Below are 14,053 nucleotides of genomic sequence, written 5' to 3'. Positions count from 1 at the left end.
TGCAACCAACCAGGACAGAACTGAGGACTGAGCAAGGCACCTGGAGCTTGTCTTCCCTATATCCCTGTTGCCCCTGAGCTGTTTTGGTGGCGAGTGTCCTGCCTCTGATTTCTTCTTCCTTTATCCAGAAGGATCAGTGATTTTATTTCTTGATGCCAAATTTCCTGCAAATGCCAAATTCAGCAGGTCCTTTCAGGTTCTGTTGCACTTTTGGGACGAAATTGCAGTCCCAGTTGGACTGGCTCCATCTTACAACAAAGCATCCTCCCATTTTTGGGCATTTTATACATTTTGGAGGACAAAGACGTGACTGTTAATTTTGTACATAGTGTTATTCAAAGCAGAAGCTCTGTGTTAGGAATACAATAACTCAGGCAGGGCGCAGCAATCTCTGTTGTTGTTTATTTAACAAAAGGACCTCAGGAAACATGGTGAGTGCAGCCAGTGAGCTGTGGCATGTGGGACATGCCATGGAAGAGCTCTGCACGTGGATGTGAGCCTGGGGGTTTCTGTAAGCACACAGGAGAGCACAAAGCGTGGGCCACACGTTGTGCTAGGTGCTGTGCAAACAGAGGACAGGTCTCCCTGCCTTCAGAGGCTGGTGAATAAAAGAGCCCAGGGATGGGTACAGGCAGCTGGGACAGGAAGGGTGCAAGTGGCCATAAGACAGCAGTAGGGGAGGGATGGAGCCACTGGGATCAATGTGTTTAATCAGTCAGGAAAACAGAGCTCTGAAGGCAGACATGGTACTGGTGGTATACTTCTGTAACTTCCCATGGCTTGGGAGCAGCCAGTGGAAGCATGAAGATATTGCTGGAAATGCAACCAGGGATAAAGGAGACCAGCACTTCAGGCATGTCAAGGAGGGACAACATCCAACCTGTCTGGTCTGGCCAGCTTGCACTGTGAGCTTTGAAGGTCTGCCACTTGGAGCAGCTCCTTGGGGCTTACAAAGTGCAAGTGGTCCATGCAGGCTGACACATGGCCCCACTATCACACTGCACCAAACAGAGGATGCAGTCCCAAAGGAAGAGTGTGTATCCCAGGAAATCTTCAAAGCGGTATGAGCTCAGTCATGGCACATACATGTGTCCAGATAGGATTATGGATGATGACACCAACCCATGGAATAACCTACGACTGGACCAACAATGCAACACCACCCAGAGATAAAATAACCAAAGAAGTTCATGCATTCACTGGTGAAGAGGGCTTGCCAGCCATTCTGAGTTCGTCTGAACTAGTTCCTACAACTGAAAAAATAAATGGACCTCTCCTTGAAGAAAATGTCTTGGACCATGTCCTCATATAGAAAGGTGTTTAAATACCAGCAGCTCCCTGCTTTACACTCAAATCTTAGTGAAGCTGTTGCTGAAATGCAATGGATGAGGAAATCTTAGAGGTGGTAGGTGGAACACTGGGACTGCTGTGTCTTTAATAGCACTTGGACAGGTTTGCTCATAAATGCAAAATTCTGCCATCCAGAATGTGCTTTAAGGGCATCTTTTCACCGGAAGCTAAGACATCGTTCTCCTCCCTGCAGGTGCACCAACTGTAGATTTAGAGAGGGACCTGACCAAGGGATCTTCAAATCTCAGTGGAAAAGTGTGACATATCCGCCTGAAAGTATATGCCTGCAAACACCACTCTGCTTTCCAGATTCCTCAGATTATGGATGAGCAACACAAAAGCATTTTTTAGGATCAGCTGCTGACTTCAGTTCCACACACTTGTGATACCTTTGTGTGAACAGAATTTTCTGTCTGGAGCAGCTCTCCCAGAGGATTTCTCTGTAGCTCCTCTGAGCAGCCTGGAGCCTGCAGCAGAGGGGACATAGAGCTCTTCAGCCCTCCCTTCAGGTGATCTGGACTCTAGTGCCTATCTCAGCTTCATCAATCTGATACTGGATTTACTGAACCATCCAGAAATTGTCAGATAAAGCACTGTACAATTTCTGCTTCAGGAAAAGAAGTGGTTCAGAAAGGAATAAGTACTTTCCCAGTGATGAATTTGCAAAGAGCATAAGAGATTTGGCTAGACCTCAGAATCAAAGATGCCAGAGAAGGTATTTTGTAGTTAGCAAATCACATGTTAGCATCTGACTCCTGATAGTACTTACATTATCCTCAGGAATGGGTTTAAATCAGTGAGGTAAATCCTTTCCACTCTTTTCTTAGGTCAGAGTTCGCTTTGTTCCTCATATTTCCCATGAGCTACTTCCAAGGATACCTTACAGTGCCTGATGAGCAACAGGGATGAATACTCATTTACCACTTTCGCATCCAGCTAAGAATGTTTCACCTCCACATCCTGTCCAGTGGCTCTTTGGTGCCATTGCCTCTGATTTCCTTAACAGAGTTATTTAAGTGCAGCTGCATAAATGCATTTGTTACAGCTAAGGAATTTAGTTCAATGAATAACTATTCTCCAGGGGTTCCTCTGCCTCCCTCCTATATTGAGAATGCCTCCAACTGCACTGGGGATATTCCTTCTAGATGGCCTCAGTTGTGATGGTTTCCAGGGCCTGATTCAGCCAGCCTCACCAAGGCAAGTTTTGCTTACATCCCAAGTCCACACAAGCATGGAAGGGAGCTCAATGTACAGCAGGGAAGGCCTCAGGCAATGTGAGACAGGTTTGGTGCACTGCCAAGGAGCTCACACACCTTGCATGGTATGAAGGGTTATCCTTCTGTGCCCTGTGCTTTGAAACTGTGAGATGGAAGAACCTACAGAGAAAGACAGAAAGCTGGTTTTTGTGCTGACCCTGAGGTTGGTACCAGTTTAGCTCAGCTGCCCTGTGATCCTCCTTAAAGCCCCAATCAGCAGTGATAAATGGTGCAAAAAGGGAAAATTCCTCTGTCTAATGATCTGAAATCCGCTGGCATTTACAACTAACCACATAGCTCTTCCAAAAAAAGGTTGGTTTTTGAGTATTTAAAGTAAAGAGAATTTTTAGTCTCAAAATGCCACAGCCATCTAGGAAACTAATTAGTTTATTTTGTATAGTAGGACAGTTTTGCCTTGTTGTTGATTTCATCTGGGAAAGCATTTCTGTTTGCAGAGGTAGAAGAGGAGGTTTGGAGCCAAGTCTGGTGGCTCAGCTTGGATGAACAATTTCCAGGAGTGTATTTTGGCACATGAGGTGGCTCATTGGAGCCTGGAGTATTTCAACCCTGAGTTATTGGGTTAAGAAAAAAAGTCTAACCTCTAAATCGTTAGTGTGATTCTTCTGTGGTAATAGAGAGCTTTCCTGCTACCCTGGGAAGGATGGCTGAGTCAAAACCAGGGAAATGCTTTCTTGCTCTGCTTGGCAAGAAATCATATATTAAGTGGACAATACAAGCTGCTGACCAGCAGCCTGATTTCTTGATCCTCCAGACTCACACAGAGATATTGCTCACAGAAGATTCCTGCTGCCTTCTCCAGTATGCATCCTTCTGTGAGAGGGGAGAAGTTCACCAGTTTAAAAGCACAATTTTCATCACCCTCCAAATATAAATTCTGCATGTTGCAACTTCTCTGGTGGGACAGCAGTTCTGCTCAGAGTACATGGTAAATTCCAGTGGTGTTGACAGCATCTCCCAACTCAGATTGGTGTACGCTTGAATATCCTCTGTGACCTGAAGTTGTGTGTCGCAGTAGCTCATTGTTTCTTTTTAAATGTTGTCCTGATACACCAGTCCATTTCTTGTATCTCTGACTCTCCAGAGGACTGAGGGGGTGATGAGCTTTGGACCACTGAGTTGCTTTAGCAATCCAAATAAAAACAAAGATTGGGACCTCATTCGTATGAAGCGGATCCAGCTCTAGTTACCATGACACCATGACAATCAACTTGTTTACTGCTTCAAGGTACAGTCTAAACATTCTTGGCATGTCATTTGCATAGCAATATCCAGAATGCTTTGTGTCACTCTACTGTATTAGGGCTCTGCAAATGCATTGAAAGGTTTCTTTACATGTATGCTTAACTAAAGAGAAAGAAAGGAAAAGAAAGGAGACGAGAGCTTCACTTTTCATAGCATGTTTCATACAAAGTGTAATCTAAACTGTGTGCAAAAGTAAACATAAGAGCTGGATACATGACCCCCACATGTTCTGGGGAAAGAGGGAGGGGATAATTATTCAACAGATAGAAACACCAAAACAAACCCTTAGCAATCACATCTTAACTTTCAGCTTCACTTAACAAACTTAAACAGTATTCACTGAAACTCAAGAAAGAAACAAAAAAAGTCAAGAAAAAGAAAGAAGAAAGAGAATAATGACAGGGAGCCAGCTTGGCTGTGTGAGCTGGCAGCATTGCAGAAAGGCCAGGACGGGTGTGTTGGCTGGGAATAGTTGGTGAGTTGGAAGGGTACATGGAGAGCTGTGCCAGGACACCATGTACAGGGAAGCCTGTGTGGCAGTGAATGAGGCACCCAGGTATCAGCTGGCCTAAACTGATGTGGTTCCTCTGCACTGAATGCAACTCTGCTTGCTCACCACTGCTGACAACCGGAGTGTTAGCTTCAAAAGTTGTGCAAGCAGGCTGGGAGTGAAACAGAGCCCCAAAATGTCTCTGAAAGGATGGAGTTTGGGGAGAAGACAGAAACTGGAACAAGAATTGTGATTGAAGGTAGTGAATAGCCAAAAGCCTTCAAAGCTGGAGCTGGAATCAGCCAGAAAGACGGTACCAGTTATTGCAGGCAGGAATATGAGGGGGTGGGAAGTGGTGTGAAGTAGTGGGAAGGCTGAAAGCCTAGGAGATGATGCAACAGCAGAACAGACTTTTGATGTATTGGAGCATCTTGTATCTGGGTTGTAACAGATTAAGTCAGCTCTGCAAGAGGCCAGGGTAGGACTTAGACAGGTCACAGACACCATCAGCACCATTTCACCGCAGTCACAGGCATTTAGGAAGAAAGCATGAGGTCCAGCAGGTTTGACAATGGCAATACTCCAGCTGTCTTTCCTTCCCTCTGTGCCCATAGCACTTCTAGGCTAGTCATCTAGGATGGTCTAGGGACTGGTCATGCTTAAAAGAGCATCTTGATGGTCCAGAACTAAGGACAGGAGTTTCCCACATCATCAGATTTCATTTACCTTCCCACAAGGACAGTGTGGTGTCCTTCCAGTTCAGGCACTAAAGAAAACTCAAGAGTTGACGTGGTGGCATCAAAGATAAATATCTCTTATGAATTCAGTGAATCTCTCAGACTCTGATCAACTCAGAGATCAAAGCTGGTTTTCTCTAGAGGAAAGAATGGATGGAGAGGCATGTCAACATTTCTGTGTCTGCTGTAATAATTGATCTGCAATCCTGTACACTGTTCAAAGCTGAGACCATGGGAATAGACTCGGGAGACGATGCACATCAGATGTGGACAGCTTGCTCAGCAGGATAGCCTTTACAGATCAGGCATCTCTGTGCTACCTACAGTAGAACACCAGCAAAGAGACAGCTCCAAAAGAGCTGATCTGAAAGAGACTGATCTGAAAGAACCCTGTCTGGTGCAAAGGTCTGAATAAGACAGCTCCCAGGTGTGTATTTGTGCCACTTCTCAGGTAAAAGTCTCTGCCTGATTCAGTCCATGTATCTCCTTTGCACCACCTGACTTGTGGAGGCCTTTTCTCCCCAGAGTTACTGATCCCCATGAACTTCCTCTGGGTTTATATCACACCAAGTGCAAAATTACTATGACTTTAAAGAAAACTTAAACAATATATATACACATATTTTACAATTCTATGCTTAATATTTTACCATATTATGCTTAATCCTTCTGCCCTGCCTTGCACACTACAAGCCATCCAAACACCTGTATGTGTTGCAGGTCTGTATAGATCATCCACTATTATTTGGTGTTTAGCTGCGGCTTTACTGAGAAGGGGGTTCTTAAAAAAAAGGTATTATCCAAGGCACTGCAGACTTTTGTAGTCTACCCTGACCAGGATCAGTCAAGTACAGGCAGTTAGCCCTCCACATAGGATATTTAAATATTTGAAAATAAAACTAAATCCAGATGTATTTTCAGCCACAGCTACCATGTATTCTCTCCAAAAATCTGGTTGTATCTGTCTTCTCTGCTTATGCTTTCAGGTGTAAATTTGCTTGTCAAGAGCCATTTGAGGTGCCTGGATGTTTGCCTAGTGCTATTTCAAATGTTCAGATGTACCAGGGTACCTGACATCCTCATCAGACTGGCAGAAGGGACCTATCAGCTGCAGACCCCTCTGGAGCAGTGCCTGAAGCCAATCCAGAGCAGATACTTCCACCCAAGATCTAACATATTAGTACATACCTATGCTCAATCATGAGAGGCACTGCCCATCCAGCTGCAAAGTGCATAAAATAACAGATTTGTAGTCTGTGACTGATGCTAATAGCTTTCATAGTTGGAAACCTGAGGCTGAGAAAAAGACACAGATCTGACAGGAGTTGCCGTCTCCAAGGCATGTTTGGAGTCCATGCTAACATTCTGTTGATGTGCTTTCTCCAGTTTGGTCTATATAGACTGGTAGCAAATATGCGATAAAAATGTACTCTTTTCCATGCGTTCTTTTTTGGGAACAAGCCTAACAGAAAATGCCAAGAAGGAAATTAGAGAAGGTTGTAGCAGAATAAGAAAGGGGCTATAGCAAACTTAAGAATAAAGAGTTTTTCCTGTTTATGATGATGGCTACTTTTTTTTTACTTAGCTAGTTAGTTTGGTTTTATTCATATATGCTAGAAATATATGGGTTATATGAAATAGAGTAAATAGAGTAGTTCCATAGCAGTCAGCTGTCCAGCACCAGGCAGCCACTTCTGTAGAGCTACAGCCATATTAAACATCAGGCCCAGCCATTTGCTGTCATCATCAGTGTCAGTATCCTAGGAGATGTCCTGATCTTGCATAATTGCATCCTGATAAATGAGTACTTTGTGTTCATAGCAAAAACACTTTCAAAATTAATGTAATTGAGAGAGAGCTACTGTTGATGTACCTGTCTTCAAATCATTAGGAATATCATACAAAACTATTTTATTTAGGATCTTTTCTAACACCCACCTATATTTTAAAGTAATCACGTTAATAGACCAAATTATATTGTCATTAGAGAATCAAATTTCAGAGCTGCCCTCAGGAACCTAAGGATTAAAAATGAGTCCTTGTTATCCCAGTAAATTAATAGGTAAGATTCATTCTAAGCAAACAAGAATGAAAGAAAAACACCGGGTCAGTTACCCACAATGTAATGCTATTCCAAAGCAGCAAGTCCATTTACCCCAAACATTATTCCAAAGCCATGGGGCCAGGTCAGAGCTGGCACTATGTAAATACATTAACTGCAGGTAAACCAAATTATGGAATTTCTGAGTTAATAATAATAGTTTTGTACTTAAAGCAACAACATTTAAAATACCAATCATGTTTTCAACTGTAAACCTATTTAATGCAGCCTTTAAGTAGAACAGAATGAGGTAGAGAGATAAAAATGAAAATCACTTGAACGTAAAAGCCAAATAATGCAAATTAATATTGAGTAGATGTAAATACACAGGTAATTCATGTTGAAAAGGTTCTTCATTCCAAACCTTTGGGTTTTTTCCCAGGTATCCATATCATGTTCACATTTTGTGCCTCTGAAAAGAGAGTGGTTGCATATGTGATGGGATGGAAAATAGGACACCAAAATTCAGCAATACCAGTGTGTGGAAAAGAGAGCCCAGCATCATCTTTTGTCCCCCTTACCCTGCTAGGACAGCCACTTTTGCTCTGGGATACAATCTTTACAGCCTTGATAGCATCCAAAGAGTCTCCTCTCAGCATGCTAAGGCAGAAGTAATACAACTTTAAGAGACAAATACGATCAAAAAAGTATATGCTGGAAAATATTCAAACTCACTTTGTTCATTTATAAATCTGATTCTTGTTGGAATCAGGTGAGACTGGGCATTTTAGATGCTAAAATGCTTAAGTAACTTTCAGAAACCTGCTGCCAAAATGGCTAGAGATAGAAAGTTGAAAATTGGTATGTTATGACATTCGCTTTAGCAGAGGTGCCCACGCTCTTCCCACAGCAAAATGACTTTAATTTGCCCAACCTCAGAGTCCTTGAAAATGACACTCTGAGCATTTGCTGTAATGATTTCTCACTAAATTAGAAAAATGCCCAACTAAGGAGGGATTATCTCTGCATGTGGATGTGGCATAATGACTGTCAAGTGCACTGAGAGCCCCACTGGGCTTTGCAAGGTACACAGGGTCTGCAGCAGAGGCCAGCGTGCATCAGAGAATATTAATACTGTCTTGTTGGGGCCATCCATTGTGATACTCCACTGCTGTTCAGACAAAATTATACCATATGAGGGAATTCTCTTTGCTACTTTACATATATGAGGTACATTTTAGAGCTGAGGATTAGCTCCAAATTGTCTGGCTGACAAACTCAGTCCATAAAGGATGCAGTCACAAGTGTACCCACACTCTCTGTAATGTGTGCGTCGACTAGGGCAGCATCACTGCAAGATTCTTCCTTGCAGTCCATAACCACTGTGCCTGGAGTGAGGATGATAGTGAACTTGATTCTGCACACCCATAAAGTTTTATAGCTGCTCCCTAGGATCCCACCAGCTCTGCTTCCTCAAGACAAAATATGTTTGTCCATAAGGTACTTTTTGTCTGCCAGGCATGCTGCTGCCCAGGTTTCACAGTGAGCAGGGAGGAAGCTGCTCCTTAGGCAGTGCCACTGCCTCTTCATCCCTGTATCAGTGGTGAGAAACTCTCCCTGTCTGCCTCTGCTCTGACTCCAAACAAGAGCGTGAGGATGCACATCTTGTATATCAGAGCCTGTGCCATGGAGGAGCAGAGACATGGTGGGAATGTGCTGGCAGACAAAGTACATCCTTGTCTTCAGCACCACCACCACAATACCACTCCCACAGCAAGATTCAAACACTCAGTGCTGGTGTTCCTTGCATCTCACTGCCAGCCAACTGGCTCAGCCCCATGCTGCTGAACAGGCACAAGGAGAACACGCCTCGACGAACACCACTGACTTCAGTGCCAGTGCTCTGTAAGAGGATGCCAGATCCCTTGCTAAAACTACATTAGGATGTTTCTGCCTCTATTTCACAATGAGTTTTCAAAACAAGCCTGGTAAATGTGAGCAGGATGGGAGGTGACTGCTGGAAGGTCTACAGGCCCCTGCTGTGCCAATTAGGGTCCTCTGAGGGGTCTTTTCTGTTGGAACTGGTCCAATGGGGAAGGACGGGCACACAGGGAACATTACGGGGCCAAGCACCAGGCAAGACTGACTGACTCTTTTTTCAAGGCCAGATTTTAGTCTCAAACTTGCCAAATTCGTCCCCAACAGTGAAGGGAAAAGGAGCCAGGAAGATGCTGCCCATGAGGTGTCCTAACTGCTAGCTTGCCTGCTATCCCATCTAGCTGGGTGATGTGAGAAGCCAGCAGAGGTAAGAGGTGAGGGTAAGAGGCAAGGGGCGTAAGGGTCCCAGGAGTATATGGATGAGGGAAGGCCACCAAGGAGTCTGAATATTTTGTCCATGTGCCTTCAATCTTGATAATGCAGCTACTTAGTGTCACCAAATCCTTCCAGCTTCCAGGCAGGGGACCAGAAATCAGGCCAGTCACAGTAGAGTGAGAGTACTGTCTTGTGCCTGTCCTGCACTGCCATGTCTAATGGTTCCCCCATCTCACATTGTCCTGAGTGTGCTGAGAGGTCCACAGTGTGCCATGGGCTGCAGGGTCACACTTCCCACTCATCTGTGGGGTGGAGCTGTAGGAACCAGTAGATCTCCCAGACCCACAGCTATGCAAGGTGTCTTGGGAAGGCTGGAGGATGACATGTTTGTTTCATGGACAGGACTTGATGTTGTCTCAGCAGTGGTACTTTTACCTGCTCTGCCTTTACCCTTGGTGCCCAAGGATCTCAAACTCACGGCTTCCCACACCAGCCTGTGTGTGGAGCAGCACTGACCTTCTCCGCGGGGATTTCCCATGAGGGATTACATCTCCCTGGCTCTTCCCGGTGCATGTTTTGGACGTGCTCTGGGATGAAAATTGGGTCCCATCCCGGTACGGGCAGGAACCTACGGTAGCCTAAGGATTGCAGGGCATGAAACCCGCCGTGCCAGGCGGTGCAGCACTGCGCCTTCGAGGGGAGAGTCGAGGCACCGGATGCCGGTTCAGGGACGGCCGCTGCACCCAATGAAGGTAGTGCCCGTGAGCCCGAACGGAGCGGGTCTCCCGGCACAAGGGGCTTTTCCCCGCACGAACGAAGCGGAGGCCTGAGAGCCGGGTTCTGCCGGTCCCGCACCTGGGGTTGATGCCAGTCCGGCCCCGCGCCACTGCTTGTGGCACCCCCGGGGCTGCGGGACCTCTCGCCTGCTTCCGACGGGGCTCCCTGCGAGCCACCGGCGCGCGTCACCGCGCGTAAAAAGCGGCAAAGCGCTACCGGGAGAGGGGCTGCCGGAACCCGGTGATGGAGGGAGCCCCAGCAGAGCCCGTCCCGGTCCCGACCCCAGCCCCGTGGATTAACGGAAGGCTGGGACAGTCCTTCCTGTCTTGAAGGCGGCGGGCACCAGGAGAGAGGAGCCGAGTCCCTCCGGCAGCCAGGTGTTTATACTGACCTACAGCCGTAGGCAGGCTTGCGGCTGGGATGGCAAAGAAAGGTGTTCAGCCCAGCCTCTCCCCGATCTTTAACTTCGCGGGGGAGGACTGAGAAAGCCTCCGGGACGGAAGACAGGGGTCCCTGCACTTCAGCTCGACACTGAGAAACGAAGACTCCCCGGCATCGGCGCTCGCCGGGGCGGGCGGGTCCCGGTGCCGAGCTGCGGCGGAGAAGCTTGGAGAGAGACGGTGCTCCCAGCAGCGCACGGACGCCCGCGGACGCCCGAGTGGCTGCTTTGCTTTCTACGCGAAGAGAAGGAAATAAACCACCAACGAGCTTTTATTGTTATCATAATCATTATTATCATTGCCATCACCGTTTCTCTGCACATAAATAAATAAATAAATATATCCCGCGGGGAGGGAGTAGGACGGAACGGTACAACCACAGTTGTGCGCCCGGCAGCGACGAAATCAAAACAATTTTGTAAAGGGAAAAAAAAAAATTTAAAAAGGGGGAAAGATAATAACCCAAAAGGCCTTCAACCCTCCCCGTCAGTCCTCCCGCTTTCGGGCACCGCCGAGTTACCAGAGGGAGCCCGGGATAACATCCCTCCAGGCGGGCGCAGCATCCGCGCTCCGCACCCGTCTCGGTGCTCGGGGAGGTCTGCGAGGAGGTGCCCGGGCTCGGGGCTGCGCCTGCGGGGGCACAAGGGAGAGAGCACTATGGGGGGACGCCTGGGGTCCTAGGGAGGAGTTTATTTACAGCAGGGTGCCGGGACACCCCTCCCCATGGACCGGGTGTCTAGAAAGGCGAGAAAGTCCTTCGTAAATTACACAAATGATACAAAACAGTAAAAAATCCTTCGGCTGCATGTCAGCACCGGGGCAGGCAGGACTCCCTCCCCTGCTTTCGCCACAGTTCCTGCGGAGCCGGGGTGGGTGTGAGGGTGGTTAGGGGGTGACTGCGAGACCTCTGTCGTCCTTCCCCGAGGAGGATGGAGACATGCGCAAGTCCTCGTCGTCCTCCGAGCACTTAGTGGTGGAAAGGGACGAACATTTGCAGCTGTGGCCGCCCCCCCCGCCCCGGTGGGAGCTACTTTTGCCTTCTTTCTTGTGCTTGACCCGTCGGTTCTGGAACCAGATCTTCACCTGCTTCTCGGAGAGGTTCAGGTAGGTGGCGATCTCGATTCGCCGCAGTCGGGAGAGGTACATGTTGGAGGCGAACTCCCTCTCCAGCTCCAGGAGCTGCGTGCTGGTGAATGCGGTGCGCATCCGCTTGCTACTGGGCAGCTGGCTGGACGTGCTGTCTGGGAACGGAGAGGAGAGCACCGTCAGGACCTGCCGAACCCTCCGCCGCCCGCCCCGCAGCGCCGGGCACTCGCCAGTCCCCGCTGAGCCCTCCTTGCCGCCCACCCTGAGGGGCCGCAGCCCTTCCTCGTCCCAGGGGGCCCCGAATGGTCTGAGTGGATCATCAAGCGGCTGCCAGGCTGGAGCCCACAAGGGTGCCTCTCCCCATACGCAAAATCTGGATCGGAGGCTCGGCGGGCAGCAGGGACCCTTCCTTTCCCCAGCGCACCGTACAGGGAGAGGTGCCAGGACTCCCCGTCCAGCCTCCGTGAGCTAGGCAGGCACCTCCACCCAAGGTGTCCGGCAGGGTCCCCCAGGATCCCCATCACCTCCCCGCGGCGCCCACCGCTGTCACGCAGGCATGCACGCCCCGCTGCCCGCCCCTGCCCGCCTTACCCACGGAGATGCAGTGGAACTGCCGGGGGTCGGGCAGTGGGTAGGCGCCCTGGTAGAGCGCGGGTGCGTGCCCGACGCTGACGGCAGAGACGGAGTGCTGCTGGCGGGCCAGGGGCGAGTGGCAGTACTGGGAGCCGAAGGGAGGGAAGGAAGCCTTGATGAGAGGGATAGCGGGAGGCGGCGGGTGCAGCTGGGAGGCGGTGACACAGAGCGGGCAGACGCAGAGCAGCCCGGCCTTGCGAGCGTGGCAGGCGCCGGCCGGCAGCCCGGGCAGCGGGTGCGAGGGGTGCACGGCGTAGGGGAAGAGCGGTGGCGGAGGGCTGCCCTCCCCCTTCTTCTCGCCCGCCTCCCGCAGCACCAGCGAGTCCACCAGGAAGGAGCGCGGCATGGCCCCGCGCAGCCCCCGCGCAGCGCCCCGCGCAGCGCCCGCGCAGCGCCGCTGGCCAGCCCGAGTGGTGCTGAACGGCGCCCGCCGCCCGCTTTAAATAGCGCCCGCGCCATGTGATGGCGGCGCCGGGCGCTCAATGGGCTTTCTGTGGCTCTTCTCTTGGCATTCACGCCGCACGCTCCCTCATTATTTCCCTTGTTAACTAAATGAACTGCATAATGTACTCTATTCTTGTCGACCCCACCCACGCCGTAGCAGGCGGCCTCTCCCCTCCTCTCCCTTTGGCAGGGTTATTTTCTCATTCTCTCGCGATTTAATATTCTTTTCTTTCTCTTTATCGCTCTCCTTCTCTTTCAGCCCAGCTTTCAGCCCGCTACCACTTGTTTATTTTGCCGGCTGCAGCCGCGGTCTTCGCCGGCTCCAGCTTCCCCTGCCAGCCCCCCGGTGCCTTTCCCACCTGTGGCACCAGGTCGGCCCCCCGGTGCCGACGGCCTCTCTCTCTCCCCTCGCCTCCGGGATGTCTCGTCTGCACTGCCTCGCCCGCCGCCTTCCCTAGCCCCGCGTCTTTGTTCCTGGGTCCGGGACCTGCCACATGCTGTCGCCGCCGTCGGGCGAAACCCCCGGCCGCAGAGATATGCCAGCCGATGCTGCACCGGCAAGGACGTCCGCCTGGCCTCTGCGTGGGTGTGGGCGCTCGGGCACAGATAAGGGGTGCGGAGAGCCACAAGCGTCTCGGCTGCGCTGGTGCGGGTACAGAAAACCCGACACCAGATACCGCTCCGTGCCGGCGCACCCGCGGAGGGAGAAGAGGCGCTCGGCACATTCCGCGTGTCTTTACACCTGGTCCCTGTGCCCAGTCCCAGCGGTTACACCTGCCATGGCACGGTGGCACCGTGGCACACACGTGAGACGGCCCCGGTCCCGGCCCCAGTCCCGGCCCCAGTCCCGGCCAGCACCAAACCTCGCTAGCCCGATCCCGCATCGCCGCGCACAAGCGCGCCGGGGAGTCCCCGGGGCTGTGGGGACCACAGGGAAGCATCTTGTTCCTCCCGAATGATGACATTCAACTTAAACACTGCGGTGGTGTCTGGATGTCGTGGCACAGGGATCTGCTAAATTCACAGCGGTCCCCAAAGCGAACCCGCGTTCGTCGGAGCTAACGCGCACCGGCGCTGCCCCGTGCAGCGGCTCCCCGCGCCGCGCTCCCCGCGGCTTGTTGGTTTAGTAGGTGAATAAGGAATGCTAACAAATAAGAAAAAAAAAAATAATTCGTGGGGATACATATTCTACCCCGTTTTCCCCATTCAATATATGGGTAATA

The 14,053-nt window shown here is 50.0% G+C and overlaps 1 protein-coding gene across 1 annotated transcript; it reads right to left on the bottom strand.

The window, feature by feature from the left end:
• Nucleotides 1-10,920: 10,920 nt before the first annotated feature.
• GSX1 (GS homeobox 1) lies at nt 10,921-12,732 on the bottom strand. Its single transcript, XM_014879702.2, has 2 exons — nt 12,345-12,732; nt 10,921-11,908 (listed from the first exon to the last, which is right to left on the bottom strand). Exons 1-2 carry the CDS (start codon nt 12,730-12,732, stop codon nt 11,553-11,555), a joined length of 744 nt encoding a protein of 247 aa, XP_014735188.1. The 3' UTR covers nt 10,921-11,552.
• Between the last annotated feature and the right edge of the window lie 1,321 nt (nt 12,733-14,053).

Source organism: Sturnus vulgaris, chromosome 2 (genome assembly GCF_052056855.1).
Source record: "Sturnus vulgaris isolate bStuVul1 chromosome 2, bStuVul1.hap1, whole genome shotgun sequence".
NCBI classification, from domain to species: domain Eukaryota; kingdom Metazoa; phylum Chordata; class Aves; order Passeriformes; family Sturnidae; genus Sturnus; species Sturnus vulgaris.
Note: the sequence above shows the minus strand (reverse complement) of the source record. Positions and strands in the feature narration are given on the sequence as shown.